This window comes from Hypanus sabinus, chromosome 9 (assembly GCF_030144855.1).
Source record: "Hypanus sabinus isolate sHypSab1 chromosome 9, sHypSab1.hap1, whole genome shotgun sequence".
Lineage (NCBI taxonomy): Eukaryota > Metazoa > Chordata > Chondrichthyes > Myliobatiformes > Dasyatidae > Hypanus > Hypanus sabinus.
This window is the reverse complement of record NC_082714.1, coordinates 19,300,326-19,327,430: the sequence shown is the minus strand read 5'-3', so window position 1 is coordinate 19,327,430 and position 27,105 is coordinate 19,300,326. Positions and strand designations below refer to the sequence as shown.

The following is a 27,105-nucleotide window of genomic DNA, read 5'->3' as shown; positions in this document are numbered from 1 at the left end:
TAAGTTCCGCATCGTCTCCTGGCTCCTCTACGTGAACCTGGTTTCCGCGTTAAGACTCTCCTGGATCCCTATTCCACGCTCGCTACGGTGCTAACGCCTCCCGACTCTGTCTCCGCGCCTGTGTCCTGCACTTGGGCTCGTCCCCAGCCACGCCCTAGCACCACCACCGGGTCGAATCCTACAGTCACTTCTCTCCAGCGTCTTCCCTCTTCATCTCCCCCCGAACAAAGGACCCGGCTCACGTTCGAAGCACCCGTTATCTCTGACCATCTACAGAAAGACTATTGCGTGGGCAGTGAAACTTTTCCCAGGGTGGGAAGCTTGTGTTCGCTCATTCTAATGCATCTCGCCCAGCGACTGGTTGCAGTCCAACTCTGGAAAAACTGCCGCGAAGGGCTGCCTTTTTTTTTATCTTGAGTGCGGCACTAAGTGAAAATGCAGCTCTCTACTCGCACTCCCGCTCGGTGACTTGTTACAGTCCAACTATAATGTACTGTTCTACCTTACAGCCGAACTCAACATTATACGCACAGGTGTATGCTAAAAATGTAACCACTTTCACGTCAAATAACTTTCTAACCCAAAACGTGAACTCCTCACCCAGATGCCGCCCCCTCTGGGGTACGTTTCCAAAACATTCTGTTTCACGTGAGTGAAATGTGGATTGTCACCTCCTTCCCTGTAATCCCGCAATGTTATGTGCTCAGCTGCGCTTATTTTTGAATTCGCATCTGGGAGGAGTGGCTCCGGAGTGTAGCCATACAGTTACAAGCAGTAGCCACTCCTCTTGGTTGCGAGTTAACTTCTCTCAAGTTCCAGAACGAGTCATTACAGTGGTTCCGAGTTCACTCAGCGTTTGCTCTGGAATCCTGCTCCTGATCGCTGGAAGAAGCTGGAAGTCTAAGGGAGCCGGAGATGTCGTTCGACTGTGTTTACTCACCGGACGCTGTGACTTTGGTGCTTCTTTGCGCCGTCGTCGTGTTGTTTCTCGCTTATTTACGCAACGGGGCTAAAACTCACGTAGAGCTCAACTTCCCCCCGGGACCCACTCCTCTTCCGATCATCGGGAACCTGCACCTCCTTGATCTGAAGAAGCCCCACCAAAGTCTCATGGAGGTAAGAGGAGTCGCGACCCAGACCAGCAAATACTGGACACTGTGTACCAGTCCTACCGACGGCCTGGCAATGTTGTTAGCAATTCAATTTAGTATTCCAGGAAACATGCAAGAAAAGTTAACTCAATACTTCCGCAACTTCCCAAACAACTACCACTTGAAAATCGCCCTCCAAGTCACTCACCTTCCTGACTTGGAAACTTATCGCCGTTCCTTCATGGGCAAAATGCTGGTTTAGCTGGCGACACCCACATCCCGAACATAAATAAATAAATAAATAACTCTTGTTGCAGATACTGCCTGTTCTAGATAACGCTAGTCAGTGTTTCAACATGAGGAGGTCTTCTCCAAGTATTTTTTTCAGTAATAAATGAATATTTACAAGTAAAATACTGTGCAACACCTTAGTCAATGTGTTAAGTTAATATTTTAAAATATTAGTATTGCTGTTATTTCTATGGGCCCCCTGGGGTGGTATGCTTCCACAATAATTGAGAGGATTTCTCTTTTCTTTTTCATTCTTTTTATTAATATTAAAAATAATGGATATAACATAATATTACTACACAATTATTGGGATTACATTGTTAATGGTTAACATATTTAAATATATATATTCAGTTAACACAAAGGTAATAAACCTCCCAAGATTGCTCAAGTACAAATATAGTATATATAGGATTAACATATCCAAAAAGAAAAAAAGATATACCCCCCAAAAAACTAATCTAAACAATACTAACCAAAAACTAAGTAAAAGAAAAGAACATGGGCTGTTTGTAACATCAAAAAAGAAAGAACCATTAGTATCATTAACTCCGAGCCCCTCTGCATATCTTAAAACAAGGAGATAGGTTTGGAAAAAGATGAAATCACATTATATAAAAGTGTTGAATACTTATAGCTGGGAGGCTAAGCACAGCTCCAATGCCATAGTTAAATTGGCTGATGACGCCACTGTTGTTAGCTGAATCTGAGGTGGTGATGAATCTGCATATATGTGGGAGATTGAAAATCTGGCTAAATGTAGCCTCAACAACAATCTCAACAAGTTCAAAGAACTGATTATTGACTTCAGGAGGAGGAAAACAGAGATCCACGAACCAGTTCTTATCGGGCGATCAGAGGTGGAGAGGGTCAGCAACTTTAAATCCCTCGGTGCGTTAGCTACTTACCTGTGTATTCATTTTATTTAGTTATCTTTGGTGTTTGTACAGTGCGCTGCCTTTTGCACAACGCCTGTTTGCCCTGTTGGCCATGGTCCTTCTGATTCGCTGTTATGGTTCTTGGGTTTACTGTGCCCGAAAGAAAGCAAATCTCAGGGTTGTAAATGGTGATATATATACTTTGATAATATATTTATTTTCAACTTAGAACTGTACTGTAGCTCTTCCCTACCGAGCCTTTGCGGTAGACGTGCCGAGCGTACTCCCGCAGGCAGGGATGTGCCAGTTGGCAGAATTCCTCTGCGAACATCTGAATGAGCTGACAGACCAAAGGGCGTCCGGCATCCAGTTGATCTTTCAGCAACACGGGTGTGCAGGGGAATAACCCACAGATCAGAAAGTCCTCTGTTGCGCAGCTGCTCGAGGTGAACTGGGTCGCATCTTCCGCCGCACCCTCCTTGAAAGTTGGCAAGCTTGCTCCTGGCATTGACAACAAAAGCAAACCTTATCTCTTGGAATTGAGTAGCGGGAGTGGTTCTGCCTGGACAGCCAGTCCGGCGAGGAAACATGCGGTGTCCATGGGGATGTTCCGGAGCCTCTGGGCATCGCATGGGAGAAAAACTTCTGTTGACAGCGATGGGAACATTTAAATTCAGTTGGTATTTGTCAATGTGTTAGTCACTGTTATTGTCTACGTGTAGTTGTCGTATTGCAGAATGTAATTTGTATTAAAAGTTTTTATATAAAACATACGCAAATTCAGATGTTAATAGAATGGAGCCAGGGAGTGTTAACTGGAAGCTGCTGCCCTAGAGAGTCCACCTTTAACACGTGGAAGTTGTTTAAAGACCAGCTGATGTGCACGCTACAGGATGTTAAGATAATGTGAGCTTGGATGACCAGTGTGGTTGTGGAACATGGAATATAGAACATTACAGCACAGGAACAGCCCCCTTGGCCTGCCAAGTGACCAATGGCTAATTAAACTAAGCTCTTCTCCCTATACAATGTCCATGTCCCTCAATTTTCCTCACATTCATGTGCCTATCTTAAGGTCTCTTAAGAGTCCCTAATGTATCTTGCTCCATCGTCACCCCAGGCAACACATTACAGGCATCCACTACTCTGTGTAAAAAAAAGTTGTTGCCTCTCACATCTTTGAAATTAGCCTACTTCACCTGAAATGCACATCCTCTGGTATTAGACCTTTCAACCTGAAGAGAAAGAAATTGTCTGTCCACTCTATCTGTGCCTCTCATAATCTTATAAAGCTCTATCACACCTCCCTGCAGCCTCTGGCTCGACAGAGAAAGCAACTCAAATCTGTCCTACTGCTCTCTGATCAGGCAACATTCTGATAAACCTGGTCTGCACCCTCTCCAAAGCCTCAACATCCTTCCAACAACAGGGCAACCGGAACTGAATGTAATACAAACACGAGGAAATCTGCAGATGCTGGAAATTCAAACAACAACACACACAAAATGCTGGTGGAACACAGCAGGCCAGGCAGCATCTATAGGGAGAAGCACTGTCAATGTCAGGGCGAAGGGTCTCGGCCCAAAACGTCTACAGTGCTTCTCCTTATAGATGCTGCCTGGCTTGCTGTGTTCCACCAGCATTTTCTGAATATAATACAGCCTAATTAAGAGTTTTATAAAGCTGCAAAATAATTTCCAGAACTTTGAACTCAATGCCTTGACTGATAAAGGCAAGCATGCCATCTGCCATCTGAACCATCCTATAGACCTATGTAGCCACTTTCAGGGAGCAATGAACTTGGACCCCAAGATTCCTCTTCTAGTCAATACCAATAAGGGTCTTGCCATTCATAGTGTACTCTCTCCTTACAATTGAAATCTAAAGAAATGATGAAGGTTCCTGTTCTGGTGAAGAAGATGGTGCCACCATACAATGTGTCTGAACTTCAGACAGCTCACAAAACTATTTCTATTACTTCTTCTATAAAATATGATTATTTTATTAAGCTAAGTCCAATTGGAACCTGCGATTTACATTTTGATGATGTCTTTTTGGGTCGATTAAGCAATCTGGTACTTTTTCATCTCTGAAGGAGGTCAGTGAGGTTTATGAGCAGAGTGTGTGGTCTGGATGCCAAGAAACCTGGAGACAGGGTGCGAGCCAATGATTGACTCCATTTCAGGCTGCTTTTAGAGGACCCTGCAGTTCATGTTATATGTATTTCTGGTTTCTGCTTACTTCTCGTTTGTGATTTGACTCCTTTCTTATTGCTAGTTTGTGTGATTTTCATCGGCGTAGACGGGCTCTGTGGCTTGCAGTCAATGAGCTACACAGTGCTACATGGAACTACTCTGAACTTTCATGGACTGTTTCAAGGATGCTGTGGTTTTGATGTTTTATATTCTGTGTTTTTCCCTTGTTTTTTGCCATTTGATCTTTTATTCTGCATTGGGTGTTTGATGTTTTCTTTGAACTGGTTCCATGGTGTTTCCTTCTTTCGTGGCTGTCTGTGGGAAGATGAATCTCGGGGTTATACACTGCATGCATACTTTGATAATAAATGTACCTTGTTTTGACATTGCTTTGGAACCTTTAGCTACTGCTATTCATGATTCACCTAACATTTCTGGTATTACCCATGGAGAAGGGACATATAAGCTATCATTAGACACAGTTGATTTGTTATTATATATTTCCAGTTCACAGAGATCCATTCCTGCAGTTTTATCTTTGCTTACTCAGCTTAGTAGCTTTTCTGGCTATAAACTGAATCTTAATAAGAGTGAACTATTCCTATTAAATATGCAAGTTTCAATTTACAAACATTTATTATTTAAATTGGTCACAGACAGCTTTACTTATTTGGGTGTTAAAATTACTGAGAAATGTAAGGACTTATTTAAGGTTAATATTTTACCATTAATTGATCAGGCTAAACAACTGTTTACTACATGGTCCCCATTGTCCTTATCAATGATTGGTCGAATTAATGCTATTAAGATGATGGTTCTACCTAAATTTCTACATTTATTCTAAGCATTACCAATTTTTATTTCTAAATCCTTTTTTGACATTATTAACTCTAAAATTTCTTTGTAGGTATGACAAAATAAAAATCCTAGATTTAAGTAAAAAATATTTACAAAAGTCTAAGAAGGAAGGTGGATTGGCATTGCCAAACTTAAGACTTTACTATTGGGCAATTCATATTTTATATTTAATATTTTGGACACAGGACTTGGTGGCAATACAAAGACCACAATGGGTAAATTTGGAATGTAAATCCATACAAGGTTTTTTTCTGTTTTCTATCTTAGGGACCTCTCTTCCCTTTGTTCTTTCTAAACTGAATAAACAAATAATCCAATAATTAAATATACATTACAAATATGGTTTCAATTTCATAAATTTTTTGCTTGAATACGTTTATTTTATCAAGCCCCATTATATCTAATTTCTTTTTCCAACCCTCTGTTATGGACCAAGCCTTTTCGATATGGAAAATGAAGGGTATAACATGTTGTCAAGACTTATTCTTGGATAACTGTCTCATGTCGTTTGAACAGTTGTCTAACAAATATAACTTGCCTAGATCCCATTTTTTTGTTATTTACAAATCAGAAATTTTTTGAATAATATGTTACAGTCATTTTTGAACTCATGCCCAACTGATATTATGAAATAAATTTTAGGTTTAAAGTTTAAACCTAAAATTTATTTCATAATATCAGTTGGGCATGAGTTCAAAAATGACTGTAACATATGACTGTAACATAAGGGTTTAATGGCAACTATTTATGATATGATAATGAAAATACAGCCAGGGATATCAGATATAATTAAGAATGAATGGGAAAAAAAGAACTTCAACTTTCCTTCCCTACAGAGCAATGGGAGAAAATTTTGCAATTAGTTAATTCTTCCTCTATATGTGCTAAACACGCCAACACGCCTTGACACCATTTAAGCTGGTGCATAGGGCCCATATGTCTAAGAACAAACTTGCTCATTTTTACTCCCATATTAATCCAATTTGTGACAGATGCCATTCTGAAGTAGCCTTTGTGACTCACATGTTTCGGTTTTGCCCTTTTTTGCAGAAATACTGGAAAGATATTTTTGGTATCATTTCAACAGTTTTGAGTATTAATTTACATCCTCAGCCTATTACTGCAATTTTTGGTTTACCAATGGTGGATAAGGGTTATTTATCCCCTTCAGCTCCTCAGATGATTGCATTTGTTACATTAAAGGCTAGAAGATCCTTTTTATTAAACTGGAAAGAGATTAATCCTCCAACTACATTCCAAAGGTTTTCTCAAATTATATCTTGCTTGAATCTAGAAAAAATCAGAAGTGTTATTTTTGTCCCTTCGGTTAAATTTGAAGGGACCTGGAGACCATTTATTCAACATTTTCATATGAGCTAAATCGACCTTTCCCGAACCTTTTTTTTACTCTTAGATATTTGGTTAGAGGAGTGGAGTTATTGGCATGACTCTTTATACCTGTTATAATATAATAGCCCAGGTTTGGTTAGCTTAGTTTGTAGTTAGTCAGTTTTTTTAAACTTTTTTTGGGGGCAATTTTTTCTTACTATGTTAATACAGTATGAGTTTGGGAGGTTAATACTTTGGTGTTATCAACTGTTTGTTTTTGAATATATTGTAGCGGTGTGCTACATGCAGCGCTAAAATTACGACACGGAGTCGGTAACTGCAGTCGAAGGAAAAAACTTTATTCGAAATCCTCAGCCTCACTTTTAAGCCTCCCTCAACCTGCCCCCCGTGGCGCAGAGGCTCCAAAGCTCTGTGCTCGCAAACCCCCGTAGGCTATCTAATTGTGAGCCGGTTCGGATGTGCCAGGAAATGGGTCGCCACAATATGGCCTTATTAGCTATGTACTTTCAAACTCTCTGTATTTCTATTGTTTCTATGTTCTGCTTGAAAATGTATAAAAAGATTTAAAAAGAAAGAAATGTACTTTGAACTTTAAACTTTAAACATTTCAAATATAAATGTTATAAACTTAGTCAAAAATAAAAAGTCAGTGTATATAAGGTTTAAGAGGATAGAGTCACTCAGAGCCCTTGAAGGATATAGCAGTGGCAGAAGTCAGCTGAAGCAGGGAATTTGGAAGAGCAAAGGAGTCATGGAATATCCTTGTTTTAAATGTAATTATAAAACACTTTGGGTTGCCGTGGTAGCATAGTGGTTCATGTATCACAGCTCAGGGAATTGGAGTTCAGAGTTCAGTTCCGACGCTGTCTATAAGGAGTTTGTACGTCCTCCCCGTGAGGAGCATGGGTTTCCTGTGGATGCTCTGGTTTACTTCCACAGTCCAGAGATGTACAGGTTAGTACATTAACTGGTCATCACAGATTGTCCTGATTAAGCTAGGGTTAACTAGGAGGGTTGCTGAACAGTGAGGCTTGTTGCACCAGAAGTGCTTGTTCCATGATGTATCTCTAAAAAAAATGAACAAACAAACAAGCAATCAAATAAATAAATAACATGAAGATCTTCAATTGCCCTGAATGGTGGAAACAAGTATAGAGGAGAGTTAGGAATGGATGACGGACACTCAGTGGCCACTTTATCTGGTACAGGAGTGGGACCCGGTGTGCGCTTCTGCTGTCGTAGCCCAACCACTTCAACGTTCAACATGCTGTGCATTCAGAGATGTTTTTCTGCACACCACTGTTGTAATATGTGATTATTTGAATTACTGTCATCTTCTTGGCAGCTTGAATAATTTTGGCCATTGTCCTCTGTCCTCTCTCATTAACAGTATGTTTTTATCCACAGATCTGCCACTCGATGTTTTATACACTTTTTGCACCACTCTCTATAAACACTAGAGACTATTGTGCATGAAAATCCCAGGAGGTCAGCAGCTTCTGAGATACTCAAACCACTCTGTCTGATGCCAACAATTACTCCACGGTCAAAGTCACTTATTTCTTCCCCATTCTGATGTTTGGACTGAACAACAAATAAACCTCCTGACCATGTCTACATGCTTTTATGCATTGAGTTGCTGCGACATGATTGGCTGATTAGATGTTTGCATTAATGAGCAGGTCTTCCTAATAAAGTGGCCACTGAGTGTAGTTTCTGGGCTGTATGCTAGTGGCCATCTCTGATGAAGTGATTATATAACTGAGTATAAAAAACAAGGATTTAATTGATTAATTAATTAATTGATGATGTAAATGTGTTCCTCTGATTTCAGTTGTCTGAGAAATATGGTACAATCTTCACCATCAAGCTTGGACTGATGCGAGTTGTGGTTCTGACTGGCTACGAGACAGTGAAGGATGCTCTTATCAACCATTCAGCTCAGTTTGCAGGAAGACCTCACATCCCAATATTTGATGATTTAATGCAGGGTTTTGGTAACTCTCACCATTATTATTATTATCAAACCTGTTACATTTGGTTGCATCCTCATTCTGCTCAGTTCAGTTCTTGTTGGAGGCTTGTTATTCTAAAGTGTGAAGCTTGCAAGGGTCTTAGACACAACATGAACACCAAGATTATGCAGGTACTGAAATTCCAGAGTAATACACACAAAGTACTAGAGGAACTCAGCGGGTCAGGTGGCACCTATGGAGAGGAATTAAGGGTCAACATTTCAAGCCGAGACCCTTAATTGTGACTGGAAAGAAAGGTGTAGAAGTCAGAATAAGAAGCTGGAGTGAGGGGAAGGAATACAAGATGGAAGGTGATAGGTGAAGTCAGTTGAGGGGAAGGTGGGTGGGAGGAAAGAGTGTGGATGAAGTGAGAAGCTGGGAACATCTTCAAATGTCTTTGCAATCCTTTGCAAACTCTGCTCAATATAATCTCATTATACCCAGGTGATTTATCCCTGTGGAAATTTCCATCAGTGTACAAAGGGAGTGTGGTACTATTGGGGGGTGAAATGTGTCACTAAGCTGGACTTCCATCAGGGCACTATAAAAGATTGCGTGGCTGTATTTTAAAGAATTTGTTCTACCTGTTATCTTTGCCAATGTTGATCCCAGTAACAATACATATGCAGATTATTGGGAGCATTGGTTACCATAATTTACCCCTAGTACAGGCATGTGATTGGATAGTCATGACCTTGGAAGTTATATGGCAATGTAAGAACAGAGGTGTTTTCTTGGTGTTTGGTGTAGGTTTGCTGTATTGTTGGCCATGAAATAACTAAGTAAAAAAGAAAACATCTAACTGCAAAGAGTCAAAAACAATGGAAAAAGGCAAACCAGATGTCTTTGTTCCGGCCATGTGGTAGAAGCAATGGATGCCACCACTGTGTGAGACTGTTCTGCTACCTCCATTTTGGTTTTGCTCAGATGTAGCTGGATCAAACCACTTAGAAGTGAACAAAATAAGGCATCTACTGATAATCTGCTGAACTAGAGATAATTTCCAAATAAGATGTTATTTGTGAGATGCTCATATATAACTCCTTTCAGTCTTGCATTCATCAACCAGTCACAGTGACTAGCTATTATTGAGGGTAAAGGCCACAGGGGTACTCTGTGGCTGCCCGTTTCCCTTCCTTCTCCTGGCAGTCACCCAGGTACCTCACTCCTGAATCCTAGGGGTGACCAGCTTCCTGCAGATAGAAAGCATCTTTCCTCATTTTTGATCAGTTTTAACTTGGGTAGCAGGTTGCATTGACATCCTGTCTCAATAATGATAGGTGTCGCTTTGAGTAACGGCGAATCCTGGAGGCAAATGCGAAGGTTCTCCATATCCACTCTACGGAACTTTGGGATGGGCAAGAAAACTATTGAAGATAAAATCATCGAAGAAGCCCATTTCCTGATAAAAATGTTTGAATCCCATAAAGGTAAGTCCAAGTGAATAAACATAAAAAGCATAGAACATAGAACATTATAGCTTAGTAAAGGCCCTTCTACCCAGGATATTGTGTTGTCCTTTTAACCTACTGTAAGATTATTAATTTCATTTTAAAATATTTTATTAATATTGAAGATCAACAAAAAATACAGTAAATCAATATGTCATTATGTACAATAAGGAATTAAATTAGCAAATAACTGATTAGCAAAGCTAAGCAACATATCAATAATAAGAAGAAAAAATAAATGTTAAGAATAGTTTTGAAAGAAAAAAGAAGGAAAAAAAGAACCCCTACTAACTAACTAAAAAAAACCCTACTAACTGGGAAAAAAAACCATTGGGAGCACAACCCTGGAGCTACATATCATATAAGCTTCCATTAAAAAAAAACATCAATCTGCCAACTCAAATCCATTTAAAGAAAAATCAGAAGGAAACTATATTAATTAACTCAAATCAGATGATAGTAGCAGGCGAATGAACCCCATCGTTTTCTCAAAATCAAATCGAGGAACAAAAGTTCGACTTCTGATTTTCTCCAAACTAAGACATAGCATCACCTGAGAAAATCATTGTATCAAAGTAGGAGCAGAAGCATCATTCTAATTCAACAAAATAGCCCTTCTGGCCAATAACAGAATGAATGCAATTGCATGTTGGTCTGATAGAGAAATACCATACCAAATAAAACTGTCAATTTATTAGGTTGTAAATTAATTTTTAAAACTTTAGAAATTGTAGAGAAAATAGATTTCCAAAAATGTTTCAATACAGAACACAACCAAAACATATGTGTCAATGTGGCTGTCTCGGTTTTACAACTGTCAACATTTGGAAACATTTTAGACAGTCTCTGTCAAATAGTATCAATGTACAATTTTAAATTGAATTAAAGAGTGATTGGCACAGATCGAAGAAGAGTTAACCAACTCCAAAATCTGCAAACAATCTTCTGTTATCAAGGTCATGTTAAGCTCTCTCTCCCAATCTTGCTTAATCTTAAATCAAGGGTAATTATGCTGTTGTAACAATAAATTATAAATTTTCCCAATAATACCCTTCACTAAAGGATTCATTTTTAAAATAATATCAACAGGTCAGAATCCTGTATATATGGAAAATTATTTAAATATTCTTGTAAGAAGTTTCTGACCTGAAGATATTGTAGGAAATGTGAACACCAGAGAGAGTATTTAGTTACTAATTTCTCAAAAGACATCAATCGGCCATCTTGGAACAGATCCATGAAGGAATAAACTCCTTTATTCCTCCAAAGAAGAAAGGTAGGACCACTTAATGAAGGTTTAAATAAATAATTTCAATAAATCTAAAATGTTTAAATTTTTTGAGATTAATAAAATTACAAAACTGGAACCAAATTCATAATGACTGCTCAATCACAGGGTATAAATTTAAATTAGTAATTTTGTCCAGTTGTACAGGTAGAGAAGCTCCTAATAATGAGGTTAAGTGAAACTGTTTCACAGCATTCAATTCCAAATCAGCCAAAGGTGGTTGTTCATTTTTATTAGCACAATATAACCAAAAACACATATAATGTATATTAACAGCCCAATAATACATTCTTAAATTAGGCAGAGCAAGACCTCCATCTTTTTTTAATTTCTCCACTTTGTAGAGATCTCTTTTCACTTTGACATAAAAGAGTCTTTTTGTGTTGATCAGTGTCAAAAAAATCCAAATTAAATCCACTGTGATTCAATGGTCCAAAACAATAAAACATGAAAGATTCCAAGGGAATGGAGTGAATAATTTTTATAGGCACTGATCATAACATGTAGAAATCAATAAGTGAAAAACACCAGAAATATGCTGAATTAAAAGAGGAAATTGAAAGACTATTGAGGATACTTAATAACAAGTCAAATAGTATTCGGCATTTCAGTAATTTATGAATGATCTGTGTTTCTGCAGGCCAAGAATTTAATCCAACCTTTCAGATAAATGCTGCTGTGGGCAATATCATCAATTCTATAGTTTTTGGTCATAGATTTGATTATGATGACCAAACATTCATCTTTTTGATAAAGAAACTGGATGAAAATAGTCAGCTTGTTGGTTCTCCAATGATTCAGGTAAATAAGTCTGTAAGACTATAAGACACAGGAGCAGAATTAAGCCATTTGACCCATCAAGTCTGCTCCGCCATTCAATCACGGCTGATCCTTGATCCCCTCCTCAGCCTCACTCCCCAGTCTTCTCCCCAGAACCTTTGATGCCATGGTGAATCAAGAACCTATTAAGCTCTGCCTTAAATACACCCAACGGCCTGGCCTCCACAGCTGCCTCTGGTACTAAATTCCACTAATTCACCACCCTCTGGCTAAAATCTCATTGTTCACCAGAAGTGCAAATGCACATTCAGTGCCATTACCTGTACATCTGGTTGTTAATGGAAATATCTGATCACCCAATCATGTGGCAGCAACTCAATGCAAAAAAAAACGTGCAGACGTGGTCAAAAGTTTCAGTTGTTGTTCAGACCAAATATCAGAATGGGGGAAACGTTGACCTTGAACGTGCAATGATTATTGCTGCCATATGGGGTGAGTTCAGTATCTCAGAAACTGCTGATCTGTTGGGATTTTTACACACAACAGTTTTTGGAGTTTACAGAGAATGGTGCAAAAAAATAAAGAAGAAACATCTAGTGACAGCGGTTCTGTGGGCAAGAATGTCTTGTTAATGAGAGAGCTCAGAGGAGGATTGGCAGACCGGTCCAAGCTGACAGGAAGGCAACAATAACTCAAATAACCACACATGGCAACAGTGGTGTGCAGAAGAGCATCTCTGAATACACACATCGAACTTTGAATTGGAAGTACTGCAGCATCAGAAGACCAAGAGCATACGCTTTATTAGGTGCGGGAGCTGCCCAATGAGGTGGCTGCTGAGTCTATTTCAATTGTAGTCTATTTGCAAAAAGTCCCAGCAGATATTTTTGGGATTTGCAAGTACCTGCCCTTCAATTCATGAACAAAGCAACTTATATAGTCGACCGGTGAATCTGTGACAGAGAAATGTTCTCCATTGATCTATCAGTAAACCACCGTCGTGTACCATCCAGTGGTTCCACACATTGGTCAGATGTGGCCTTTGGACCCTGTGGATCTGTCCTTTCAGGCATACAATCCTGCTCAGAATAACTGTGGTAATAAACACTTATCAACAACTGAAATTAAAGTCAAGGATCAACTTTATTTGCCATTCGCACAGTCGTGTGCGAAAGTCCGAAGCCAAATATGTAGCTACAGTGCCTAAGATTTTTGCACAGTACTGCATATTGGTTAAAGTAAAAAGGTGGCGGGGAATCAGAAATAAGAGCACTTAGCTTTGTTTTAGCTCAGTAATATTAAGTGTTATTTGAAAACTGGGAAGATATGCAGTACCCCCAGTTATAGATATGTCCCTAAGGGTTTTGCACAGTACTGTACATTTGCATGTATTAGGAACTTGCTGTAATGTGTTTGTAAGACATGCAACTAAAAGAGCAGCAACATTTAACAAAATAAAGAATAAAAAATATGTAAAGAATAAAGTTAAAGTAAAAATATGAGATAAAATGTTCATAAATGCATAAACACCAGCATGTATTTTCAATGTAAACAGCATTATAAAAAGTGGTTTAAGGTGTTTAATGTGCAGTGCAGTGATGGGGTAATAGATAGAGGAAGGTAGGGGTGGTCTGACTGGAATGATTGATCAGATTGACTACCTGGGTGAAGAAACTTTTCAAATGGCATGACATTTTTGTTTCAATAGCCTTGCAGCACTTTCCTGAAGGGAGATTTTGGAAAAGTTATTTTGCTGAGTGGGTAGAGCCTGCAATGATTTTTCTAAAACACCTAATTTGACATTTTTAACGATTTGTTGCCATTTCTCTAATCCATTGTTAAGCTGGGGTGCAGCATTATCCAGCTGCAGAAAACCCTCGGGAAGAAGCTGTTTTCCAGTCTTACTGTCTTACCTGAGAGTTTTCATGTCTCCTACCAGATGGCAGGAAATTGAACTGACAGTGTTCAGGATGGGTTGGGTCTTTAGTGAGGTTATGAGCATGCCATTGGCATTTGGAGTTGTAGATTGTCTCCAAGTCCAGTAGCTGAGTCCCAGTGATGTGCCAAGCCACACTAATCACTCGTTGGAATGGTGTGTGATCAGTTTTGCTGCAGCTAGAGTACAACCCTGCGATTCTGTATGTCAGTATGCTCTCTATCACACTTTGATAAAAGTTGCCCAGCAATGTTTGGAGCAGATTAGCTCTCCAGAAGCATCTCAGGTAATATAGTCACTATTATAGAGTCATAGAAAAGAACAGGATCAGCAACAGGCCCTTTGGCCCATCTAGTCCATGCTGAGCCATTGAAACGGCCTACCATGTTCCTCAGTACCCTCCCATTCACCATGCAATACCTACCCTGGTTGGTCCTACCAAAGTGCAACACCTCGCACTTATCTGCATTAAATTCCATCTGTCATTTTTCAGCGGATTTTTTTCCAGTTGGTCCAGATCCCCCTGCAAGCCATGGTAGTCTTCCTCACTATCCACTGTGCCTTCCCTACTATCATAGTTGTGTTGACAGACCAAGACAGCTTCTCAGTGATGTTCATCCACAAAAACCTGAAGCTGGAATCCCGTTCCACTAGCTCACCATTTATGAATAACAGGGCTTGTTTAGCCAGGACCTCTTACCCTCCTGAAGTCAATTATCATATTTTGTTTTCTTGGTGTCGAGTGATCAGTTGTAGTTCCTGCACCAATCAGACAGAGTTTCAGCACCTCCGCTCTGTTTGGCATTGCTTGTGATTAGGCCAATCACAGTCGTGTCATCTAGAAATTTGATGACTGAGTTTGCAGCATGAGCAGGAGTGCAGGGATAGGTGAAGAGAGAGTGGAGAAGGGGGTTCAGTGCATACCTCTGTGGGGCACTTGTATTCAGGGTTGGGGGTGGGGTGTTAATGTTTACTTGCCTAGTTTCACCATCTGGGAAAGATTAGTGAAGAAGTTCAAAATCTAGTTAGACCTACATTGGGGAGCTTGACAGCGCTTGTTCGATGGTGTTTTGTTAAAGGCAGAGTTGTAATTAACCAAAACCATCCTGATGTAGGTGCCTTTGTGACCTTAGTGTTCCAACACAGTATGAAGGGTGATCGAATTGGCATCTTTAGTTGAATTATTCACCTTGTAGACAAACTGATTCGGGTTCAGGGTAGCCCGCATGACATCCTTGATGTGGGACATGACCAATCTTCCCAAGCACTTGGCAACTATGGGAGTGAGTGCCACTGGTCTGTGGTCATTAGAACACAGTGCTACTGACGTCCCAGGGATTAGTATGACAGTGGTTGCTTTGAAGCATGCTGCAAACATAGCCAAGGACAGCGAGAAGTTGCAAATATCCATCAGAACTTCCTTCTATTTCAGAACAATAATACTGATAGCAAAGTTTTTATTTACAGCTTTACAATGCTCTTCCCATTCTGGGATTTCTACCCGGTACACACAAGAAAATGTGGAAAAATCAAACATTGATTTTGCAGTTTCTCAAAGAATTCATAAGCAAAGACTACCAGACACCGGATGCAAATGATCCAACGAGCTTTATTGATGTGTTCATGTTAAAGCAGCAGCAGGTATGCTCCACACTAGCTCATAGTTTGCATGTTACCTTTTTTTTTATAGAATTCCAGAGTTATTGAAGTACTTTGAATTTAATCCCTCAGGACTATGGTGGGATTCGAACTCCTTTCTCTAAGCTCCTGTATTCTAAAGGGAAGATGAGGTAACCATGGCTGACAGAGAAGTCAAAGCCACCAGCAGCATGGAAAGTATCAGGGGGTAGAAGTGAGGATTAATAAAGAGAAGACGCTTGGGTAGCTGAAAAGCTTGAAGGTAGATAAGACATCTGGATCTGACGGATGACACCCCAGGGCTCGAGAAGAGCTAGCTGAGGAGCTTATGGAGGCATTACTAGTGATATTTCAAAAGCCACTGCATTCTGAAATGGTTCTGGCAGACTGAAAAATTGCAAAGGGTGAGAGGCAAAAGTCAAGAAATTATAGTTCAGTTAACCTGACTACACTACAGAGGTTGCTAAGATGCCAGAGTCCATTATTAAAGGTAAGGTTGCTTAAAAAGATAAAATCCCATGGTATTACATGATTGACACTAGCATGGATAAACGGTTGGCTGATAATAGGAGGCAAAGAGTGCGAATAAAAAGGGTGTTTTGTGTTTGGCTGCTGGTGAGTAGTGGAGCTCCATGGGGGATGGTGTTGGGACCACTTATTTCACATTATACTTCAATGATCTGCATGACAGAATTGATGGCTTTATGAAGATATGTGGAGGGACATGCAGTGTTGATGAAGCAGGGAGCCTTCAGAAGGACTTGGACATATTAGGAGAATGGGCAAAGAAGTGGCAGAAGGAATACAGTGTAGGAAAATATACTTTTTTAGAAGAAATAAAAGCTTAAACTCTTTTCTAAATGGGGAGAAAATTCAGAAATCAGAGGTGCAAAGTGACTTGGGAGTCCTCAAATGTCAACTTGCAGGTTGAGTTGGTAGTAAGGAAGGCAAATGCAATGGTGGCATTCACTTCTTGGGGGCTAGAGTGGAAGTGCAAGAATATAATGCTGAGGCTTTATAAGGCATTGCTCAGACCGTACTTCTAGCATTGTGAGCAGTTTTACTCCCTTATCTAGGAAAGGATGTTCAGGAACTGAGGAGGGCTCCAGAAGAAGTTCACAAGAATTATTCTGGGAATGAAAGGGTTCACACATGAGGAGCGTTTGATGGCTCCAGGCCTGTATTTTTTGGAGGAATGAGGGGATCTCATTGAAATCTGTTGAATATTTGGAAATGAAAATATATTGACAGTGTGGTTGTAAAGAGGATGATTCCTGTAGTTCCTATATTGGTGGCGGGGGTGCGGGGTTCTAGGACCAGTGGGCCCAGCTTCAGAACACAAATAACAGTGATGAAAAGTAACTTATTCAACCAGAGGGTGGTAACTTTGTGAAATTCTTTACCATAGTTGGTTGTGGTTGCCACATCATTTAGTATATTTGAAGCATAGGTTAATAGCTTCTTGATTAAGTAGAGTGTCATAGGTTATAGAGGGAAAGTAGCAGAATGGCGTTGAGAGGGTTAATAAATTCATCATGATGGAATAGTGGAGAAATCTTGATGTGCCAAATGGCCTAATTCTGCACGTGTATTTTATGTTCTTATCATCTTTTACAGGAATCAGGTAACCCAAATACATATTTCCATGAAAACAACTTGGTATTCACAGTACTCGACCTGTTTGGTGCTGGGATGGAGACAACTTCAACTACGCTTCGTTGGGCTATGCTATTGATGATGAAATATCCACAGATTCAGGGTGAGGAGCACCTGATTGATGATGGATTTTCCTCATGTGAGAATCTAGGCTCTAATCCTGCTGCTGAGTCCATTAACCATTTCCTTGTGTTCCAGAAAAAGTCCACGATGAAATCAGCACCATGATTGGTTCTGAACAGTTCCCCAGAACTGAAGATCGGAAAAAATTGCCGTACACCAATGCAGTGATCCACGAAATCCAGAGGTTTGCTAACATTGTGCCATTGAACCTCATGCATTCAACAACAGAGGACGTGAACTTCAAAGGATATTTCCTTCCAAAGGTACGTGAGGTGAAGTGAGTGGCTGATTGCTTCTCATATGCCGGCAATTGTTCCATGAAAGTGCAAATGGATTGTTTGCAACTAAATTCTTAAAATTTCTGCGTGTAATTTTATATAACATATAAAACTGACATTTTTTGGAAGCATCAAGCGTGGGTCATGGGATGAGATACAGAGGGCAACTTGCAAGAAAATGGACTTTATTTTTTGTTCTAATTGTGTCTCTCTTATATCATTAACATTTTTGTTGTGAACGTTCTATCTTTGGAAATGTCACTCCACTCTTTCAGAAGGGAAGGAGGTAAAGGCAGGAAATTATAGACCAGTTAGCCTGCTTCATTGTTTGGGAAAGTGCTTGAGACCATTATGAAGGATGATGTTTTGGTGTACATGGAGGGCCAAAATACAAAAAAATGCCAAAATCAACATGGTTTCCTTCCAAGGAAATCTTGCCTGACAAATCTGTTGGAATTTATAGAGGAACTAACAAGCAGGATAGACAAAGAAGAGACAGCGGATGATGTTTACTTGGATTTTCAAAAGGCCTTTCACAAGGTACTGCACATGTGGCTTCTAAACAAGATATGATCATGGTGAAAATCTTATGATGCTATGTGCTGCAAGCAGGTGACTTATTGCACCTGGGCATACACGCACTTGAACATCTGATGATAATCTTGACCCAAGTCGAAGCCCACACCCTGTCCCTGTCAAGGCCCTCATCACTGTTGAACAGATCTACGTGGAATGCTAACACAAGAAAGTAGCATTCATCATCAAAGGCCCCCATCTTCCAGGCCATGCTCTCAGCTCTCTACTACCATCAGGCGGGATGTTCAGAAGCCATAGGTCCCACACGACACAGTGCAGAAGCAGTTATTACCCTTCAGCCATCAAGCTCCTAAACTGGCATGAATAACTTCAGTCACCACTGCTCAGAACTGATTCTATGACCTACAGGCTCACTTTCAAGGATTCTTTACAACTAATGCTTTCTGTATTATCTTCATTTGCAGTGTTTTTCTTCTTCTTTGTCAGATTTTGACTATGTATAGTTTTTTACATAAATTTCTGTTATATTTCTTTGTTCTTGTAAATGCATGCAAGAAAATGAATATCAAGGTAGTTAATTGTGTAGAAGATGAAGAATGCCCTTAACTCCTGGTGGAGTCATCGGGGTGCCATCATGGCAAGCTTTATGCACCAATCTTCTTTGGTGATTGCTCATCATGTGGTGTTTCTGTAGCATTCTGCAGTTTTTTTTTTACGTTGAGTTGCTAGCTCGACGCTCAACCCAGCACAGATGGAAAGTGTGCAAGGGAGCCGGCTGGATTCGAACTCAGGAACATTTGCTCCGGAGTCCAGCGCTGATGCCACCAGCCAGCCAGCAAATGTGTAACGCCCTGGTAAAGGTTTCACTGCTAACGTTGTAGGGTATTTCATCTGATGGTCTTCCTGTAGAGGCAGAGTTTGTTTTATTGTTAGAGATAACGGGTGCTTAGAAATGTTAGCCATGCAATCAGCAGAGAAGGCTGTGGGAGCAGATTTTTTTGTGCCTGACACCAGTGTGAGCCTTGCTTTTTGTTCAGCGGGAGGTGAAGACAGAAGACGCTGGAGAGAACCGATCATAGGATTCAATCCGGTGGGGATCATTTTTTGATGGAGCAAGGTGCAGGACTCTGCTAAGGATCGGTGAATATGAATTTTGGAAGAGTTGAGCTCCCACCTGTCCATATTTGACTGTTAAATTATAATGGGCCCTTTTTTGTTTTCTTTTTCTTTACTAACTCTTAAGTTAATATTCATAAATATACTTCCTATAATTATATGGGGTGTGCAATCTGTTATTTGCTGGCAACGAGCTGTAACAGGGCAGGAAATCACACAGCGTTCACACAAACTGGGCCTTGGGTGGGAGAGACATCCCAATCTCACAGATTTTGCAGGGTGTACACCCTAGATTTGCACAACCAAAGAATGGTGGATTTCTTGGTGCTGAGTTGGGAAGCTGCCAGCAAGGGATAAGGAGCTGTTTCCTGAGATACCCAGGAAGAAAGGGGTTTATACTTTGATACCAACTTGACTTCGAATTTTGAACTTTTGCAGTAAGGCTGAGAGATAGAAATCGTATCTGAGGGAAACTTCTCTCACCCAGAGATGGTGAGCAGCTGGAATAAGTGTATGTTGAACTTACTGAGCTATTGGAGTAAGTTTGATTAAGCAGTGATACTTTAAGAAGATGCTTTACTCGGGACTGAGAGCAGAGGTCTGAGCACCTCTAAGAGTCTGGTATGCTGCCTTCAGACACAACAACTTGATCCTCAACATGGGCAAGACCAAAATGATGATGTGGACTTTAGTAAGGTGGAATCTGTCCACATCTCACTGCACATAAACATCTCCTCTGTAAAGTGTTAGGAGCACCAGGTTTCTGGGAGTGCACATAATGGACAATCCTACCTGGTCCCTCAACACCACCTCAGCGTCTCCACTTCCTGAAGAGATTGAGGCTAGTGAGGCTCCTCCTCCATTCTAATGAATGTTTACAGAAGCACCATCGAGGGTGCCCTGACCAACTCCATCACTGTCTGCTACAGGAATTGCAAGGCGTCTGACTGCAACTCCTTATAGAGGGTTGCGAGAACTGCTGAGAAGTTCGTTGTGGTCTCTCTTGCACTCATCAGAGATATTTATCATATGCAGGGGCCTAGGCATTGCTAGTGAGCCATTTATCCAGCAATGTCTGACCTTCGACCATCAGGCAGGAGGTGCTGTGGCATCAGGAAAAGATCGACATGTCTCTGAAACTACTGAACTCCCCATCACAACCCAGGCCTCATCACACATGAAGTGCCAGCAGCGTTATACTTTTTAGCTTGTGTCATAACTGTACCTTATTATTTCTTAATATAATTTGTGTTATGTGTGCGAGTTTTCTGTGCTGAGTTGTGCAGCTTGGTCCAGAAGAAAATAATTTCATTTGGTTAAATGACAATAAACTGAACTTGAACTTGAAGTTTAAGATAAGTGAGTGACAGAGAGGAAATTTCAGAGGTCAATGCTTTGCCAGGGAAGGTGTTAGGGATAAACTCCCACTACCACTACCTGTTAAATGCTCCCCATGGCATGCATCTCAAATAGGCTCTAACAATCAAGTCCAGCTCCTGGCCTTCAAGTGTGGCTTAGATACTGATCCTGGTGAAAATGTTTCTACTGGCAGCAGAAAGGGAAAAGGTGGGTTTCTGGCACCTTAAAACTAGCCGCTTCGGGCAGATGGGGCTTATCGGCCGTGCTTGGCAGCTCATCTAGGAGAAGAAAATGTCTGATTTCAAACCTTCACTGCCTTGGAGCTATGCCCACTCAGGGGGAAGAGATGGAAACCATAAGACAGTTGTACATTGAGTTCAGCACTGCCTGGCAACCCTTGCGATGCCACTGGTGCCAGACTGGATTGGTGTCTGCCATTCCTTTGGATTTTGTAGTGTATTGTGTTGTGAGGAGAGGCTGTTGACAGGGCAAAATTGCAGTGAACAGGTTGAGTTGCAACATAAAAGGTGGACAAAATCAAAAGGTGGACAGCAGAGCAGCAATGGCTGAAATTTATGGAAGCAATATGGCAGGCACAGGATATATACATCCCAAAGATGAAGAAGCATTCTCGGGCCAAAATTACACCATCGTGGCTAACAAGAGAATCAAAACCAACAGAAAAGCCAAAGAAAGGACATTTAATAGAGCAAAAATTAGTGGTTAGAGGATTGGGAAGCTTTTAAAAACCAACAGAAGGCAAGAAAGATAAGTCATTAGAAAGGTAGAGATGGAATACAAAAGTGAGTTAGCCAGTAATATTAAAGGGGATACCAAAAGTTTCTTCAGATACGTAAAGTGTAAAAGAGAGCTGAGATTGGATATGGGTCCCTGAAAAGTGATGCTGGAGAGGTAGTAACAACGGACAAGGAAATGGCAAACAAACTAAATGAGTATTTTGCATTAGTCTTCACTATGGAAGGCACTGTCAGTATGTTGGAAGTTCCAGGTGTCAGTGGTCATGAAGTGTGTGGTTGCCATTTATCAGAAAGAAGGTTCTTGGGAAACTGAACTGTCTGAAGGTAGCTAAGTTACCTGGACCAGATGGTGAACATCCCAGAGTTCGGAAAAGCTGGCTGAAGAGATCACACAGGCATTAGTAATGATCTTTCAAGAATCATTAGATTCTGAAATGGTTCTGATTGACTGGAAAACTGCAAATGTCACTCCACTCTTCAAGAAGGGAGAGAGGCAGAAGAAAGAAAACCATAAACCAGTTTGTCTGACCTTGGTGGCAGCAAAGATGTTGGATAAGGATGAGGTCTCAGGGTACTTGGAAGCACATGATAAAATAGGCCTTAGAGAGCATGGTTCCTCAAGGGAAAGTCTTCCCTGACAAATCTGTTGGAATTCTTTGAAGAAATAACAAGCAGGATATAGAAAGGAGAATCGGTTGATGTTGTGTACAAGTTAAGAGCCCATGGTATCACAGAAAAAATTGTAGCATGGATAAAGTAGTGGCTGATTGGCCGCTGGCAAAGAGTGGGAATAAAAGGAGTCTTTCCTGGTTGCTGCCGGTGACCAGTAGCGTTCCACAGGGTCTGTGTTGGGACTGATACTTTAAGAAGCTGCTTTATTTAGGACTGTGTGTCAATGATCTGGATGATGGAACTGATGGTTTTGCTGCAAAGTTTGCAGACAAGAAAAAGGTAGTTGGAGGGGCAGTTTGAGGAAGTAGAAAGGCTACAGAAGGACTTAGACAGATTAGGAGAATTGGCAAAAAAGTGCGAGATGGAATACAGTGTCGGGAAGTGTGTGGTTATGCACTTTGCTAAAAGAAATGAAAGGGTTGACTCTTTTCTAAATGGAGAGAAAATACAAAAAGAATCTGACAGGTAAATGGATTTGGGAGTCCTTGTGCAGGATTCCCTAAATGTTAATTTGCAGGTTGTGTCTGTGGTGAGGAAGGCAAATGCAATGTCAGCATTCATTTCAAGAGGACTACAGTACAAAAGCAAGTATGTAGTGTTAAGATTTTATAAAGCATGGTGAGGCCTCACTTGGAGTATTGTGAGCACTTTTGGGCCCCTTATCTTAGAAAGGATGTGCTGAAACTGGAAAGAGTTCAAAGGAAGTTCACGGAAATGATTCCAGGATTGAATGGGTTGTCGTATGAAGAATGTTTGATGGCTCTGGACCTGTATTCACTGGAATTCAGAAGAATAAAGGGTGACCTAATTGAAACCTATGAGATGGTGAAAGGCCTGGATAGGGTGGATGTGGAGAAGATGTTTCCTTACAGTAGGAAAGGCTAAGACCAGAGAACACAGCCTCAGAATAGAGGGTTGTCCTTTTAGAAAAGAGATGAGGAGGAATTTTTTTCTCCGGAGAGTGGTGAATCTGTGGCCACAGGCAGCTGTGGAGGCCAAGTCTTCATGTATATTTAAGGCAGGTTGATAGATTCTTGATTGTCCAGGACATGAAGGAATATGAGAAGGCTGGAGATTGGAACTAAGATGAAAATCGGATCAGCCATGATAAAATGGTGGAGCAGACTCGATGGGCCAAATGGCCTAATTCTGCTCCTATATCATATGGTCTTTGGATTGATCAGCTGTGTGGGGCAAGAGAGCCTGCTACATGGGCAATAGCTTTCTCTCCACATCATACTGCCCTGACCAGTGTATCACACAGACAGCTAGGATACAACATCCATGGTTGACCCTGACCAATGGAGGGCCTCAGAATGCACTGAAGATAGGGACACAGTCGATCTTCGCTGAGTGAAGGACATTGGAGATCTGTTAGAGGTACAAATGTACAGTACCTGAAGTGTGGAATAGTTGCCAAGTTTGTTAATTCTGTTCTAGTGGAATACTTTCAGTGATAATTCTCAAAGGGAATAACAACCTAATTTATAAATTACATTCTTAGGGCACACCAGTGGTCCCTTTGCTAACATCGGTGCTGTATGACAAAACTCAATGGGAAGCCCCAAATAACTTCAACCCTTCCAACTTTCTGGATGCTGATGGGAAGTTTGTGAAGAGAGATGCATTTGCTCCTTTTTCTATGGGTAAGAAGTTTAAATTACTGGATTGTAGGTTATTGGGATTTCTCCTCTGACCTTGGCCTATTTGTAGGAAGGAATGTTTATATCAGATGGTAAAGCAAACATAAGTGGATGGTAGGAAATAAGTCATAGCCATTGAGCATGGAAACAGGCCATTCTCCCCACTATTCTATGCCAACCACTGTGCGCCAATCAGTATCAATCACATCTTCAAGAACTTGGAACTTCTATCTTCTATTCAATATCAGTGATCATCCAGATGCTTCTTAAATGCTGTCAACAGCTCTGCTTCTGCTTCTGTGTCAGGCAGTGATCCTGCCTATACCCCTCAGTTTTATAAACTGCAAACAGACACTCTGTGGCCACTTTATTAGGTACACCAGCTCGTTAATTCAAAATTCTAATTAGCCAGTCATATGGCAGCAACTCAATGTGTAGAAGCAGACAGACATGGTCAAGAGGCTCAGAATCTGTTGTTCAGAACAGATATCAGAATGGGGAAGAAATATGACCTAAATGACTTTGTCAGAGGAATGACTGTTGGCACCAGACAGGGTGGTTTGAATATCTCAAACTACTGAACTCCTGTGATTTCATGCTCAACAATCTCCGGAGTTTGCAGAGAATGGTGTGAGAAATGAATAGCATCAGTGACTGACAGTTCAGTAGGAAGAAATGACTTGTAATTCTCAGAGGAGAAAGGCTAGACAGGTTTAAGCTGTCAGAAAGGCAACAATAACTCAAATAACCATGTGTTACAACACTGGTGTGCAGAAGAGCACCTCGGAACGTACATGTTGAACCGGGAAGTGGATGGACTACCACAGCAGAAGACAATGAACATACACACAGGAGCTACTTAATAAAGTGGCCACTGAGTGTAGATTCATGGTGTTACACAGCACAGAAACACATCTCCTCTTATACTGCCTCACTCAAGGGAAAACTATCAAACCCTTCCTCATGACCGAAGTGCTTCTTCCAGGGGACATCCCAGAGGTGCCCTCAGTACCCTCTCCAGCACTATCACATTGTGAAAGAAAATCAGGGTATTGTGGAAATACTCAGTAGGTCAATCAGCATCAATGATGGGTGTATGAAAGTTAACCTTTCAGCTAATGTCTTTTGGTGGAACTAGGAATACTTGAGAAGCAATGGTTGAAGTTGCAGAGAAGTGGGGATGCCTCCAGAGGATGAAGGGAATGTCCATGACAGTCTGAGGGTCAAGAGAAACTAAAGACAAAGATGAGGGTGGTGCTGGCTGAGTGAGTGACAAAGACACACAGGAAGGGAGGCAGATAATCTGATGAGAGGAGGTGAATAAGGATAGCACAATATGGCCAGAACGAAGGGAAAAACAGGATGGTTGGAAATCTAAACAAAAGAGAAAGCAGAGACCATACAGCAAGCCAAGCAGCATCTGTAGAGAGAGGAATACTGTTAACTTGCATTCCCATTATAAAATATTACTGTTCATTGTCTTGGGGTGAGGGTGAATAACTTTGGTTTCTGAAAATTGACATTGTTCTGCCACTCTGTTTTGCAGGACGCAGGGCCTGTGCGGGGGAGACCCTGGCCAGAATGGAGCTTTTCCTGTTCTTTACCATCCTGATACAAAGGTTCAGGTTTCAAGTCCCACCGAACGTTACCAATCTGGAGCTTACATCTCGTGTGGGCTTCATCTCAGTCCCAAAATACCAAAATGTGTGTGCAGTCCGTCGCTGATGCAAACACATCATTTCACGACTTGTCTTGTTTTATCTCCTTTTCATTATTTTTGTAACCCTCCTATCAGAGCTCATATACAAACTTAGCTCATTAGCAAACTCTGCTAATAGCCATGTGACTCGGTAATGAAAAGACCACCTTTCATAAGCAACACACATTTTAGGGTTGGTATGATTTCAGGTTCAACCAAACAGGATTCAGATTCAGATTCAGTTTGTTGTCATTTAGAAACCACAAATGCAATGCAGTTAAAAAATGAGACAACGTTCCTCCAGAATGATATCACAAAAGCATATGACAAAACAGACTACACCAGAAAATCCACATAACGTTTGGCAATCCCCAATCCAGAGTCCAGAGAGGCTACTGCGTATTAATATCACGCTACCATCTTAGTGCGTTTCCCGGAAAGGAGCTCCAAAGCCACCAGACAAAACAAGACCAAAAACTAAAGCTACAAGACCTGCACAAAACCACATAGTTACAACATATTGTTACAACAGTGCAAACAATAGCATAATTGATAAAAAAAACAGACCATGTGCACAGTAAAAATAGTCTAAAGATGTTAAAGGACTATAAGTTCAAAAGAAATCATCACACAGTTTCCACGTCCCCAGGGTCCCGACAGACTCACCATCCCACACCGGCGGCAGAAGGGAATACCCCCTTTTGTATGGATATTCATAATTAAGGGACATAGGTTGTCGTGAATGCTGTGTAAAATACTGCTCAGACACAATTTTTCATAGCCAAGAAATGACAGATCATGCACTGCATAAAATTAGAAAGTAAGTATATTTAGCACATTGTCAACATTAACAAATAGTTACTGAAAAAAGTAAAAGAAAAATAAAAGGGGTGCATTCCAGTTAAACCAGTCCAATATGCACTTAAGCGTTGGATCTCATTTCTGGAGTAGTCGGAGTTGTATCATTTTACAAATGCACTGGGTCCATGGTCTGCATCTAAAGCACCTGCCACATTCTGACCATTCTTCAAAGACCATCTTAAATGGTCTCTCTCAGGAGCATTGGCCCTTCCTCCTTGGAGACATTCACTTGTATGACGTACTTCTTACAATAGAGACTCTCCTTCCAATGGCATTCTGCAGCACCTTCCCTTGTGCCCTGCTTGGCAGGTGCCACCAAAAGACCCCAAACCAGACGACTGTCCTTCAGACACAAAATGCCGGAGGAACTCAGAGGCCAGGCAGCACCTGTGCAAAGGAGTGAACCAGCTGACGTTTCTGGCCAAGACGTCGACTGTTTACTCTTCCATAGATGCTGCCTGGCCTGATGAGTTCCTCCAGCATTTTGTGTGAGTGGCTTGGATTTCTGGTATTTGTATATTTTCTCATCGTTTTCATCTACTGTCCTTCAGAGATCTGATCCTGCTTAGCTCTCCCGAATCTTCCACGGGGCAGAAAGTTGCAATTGACTGACGCAACATTCCTAAGTTGGA

At 40.9% G+C, this 27,105-nt stretch overlaps 1 protein-coding gene across 1 annotated transcript; it reads left to right on the top strand.

The window, feature by feature from the left end:
• The first annotated feature begins 809 nt into the window (after positions 1-809).
• LOC132399139 (cytochrome P450 2K1-like) lies at positions 810-26,527 on the top strand. Its single transcript, XM_059979178.1, has 9 exons — positions 810-1,116; positions 8,498-8,660; positions 9,959-10,108; positions 12,058-12,218; positions 15,601-15,774; positions 17,389-17,530; positions 17,626-17,813; positions 23,775-23,916; positions 25,460-26,527. Exons 1-9 carry the CDS (start codon positions 916-918, stop codon positions 25,636-25,638), a joined length of 1,500 nt encoding a protein of 499 aa, XP_059835161.1. The 5' UTR covers positions 810-915; the 3' UTR covers positions 25,639-26,527.
• The last annotated feature ends 578 nt before the right edge of the window (positions 26,528-27,105 follow it).

What these genes read in the sequence shown, in the direction of transcription:
- LOC132399139 (XM_059979178.1), top strand. Translation starts at nt 916, where the DNA reads ATGTCGTTCGACTGTGTTTACTCACCGGACGCTGTGACTTTGGTGCTT. An exon ending in TGATTTAATGCAGGGTTTTG is followed by an intron (nt 8,661 to 9,958) that starts GTAACTCTCACC and finishes CAATAATGATAG; the next exon opens with GTGTCGCTTTGAGTAACGGC. An exon ending in AATGTTTGAATCCCATAAAG is followed by an intron (nt 10,109 to 12,057) that starts GTAAGTCCAAGT and finishes GTGTTTCTGCAG; the next exon opens with GCCAAGAATTTAATCCAACC.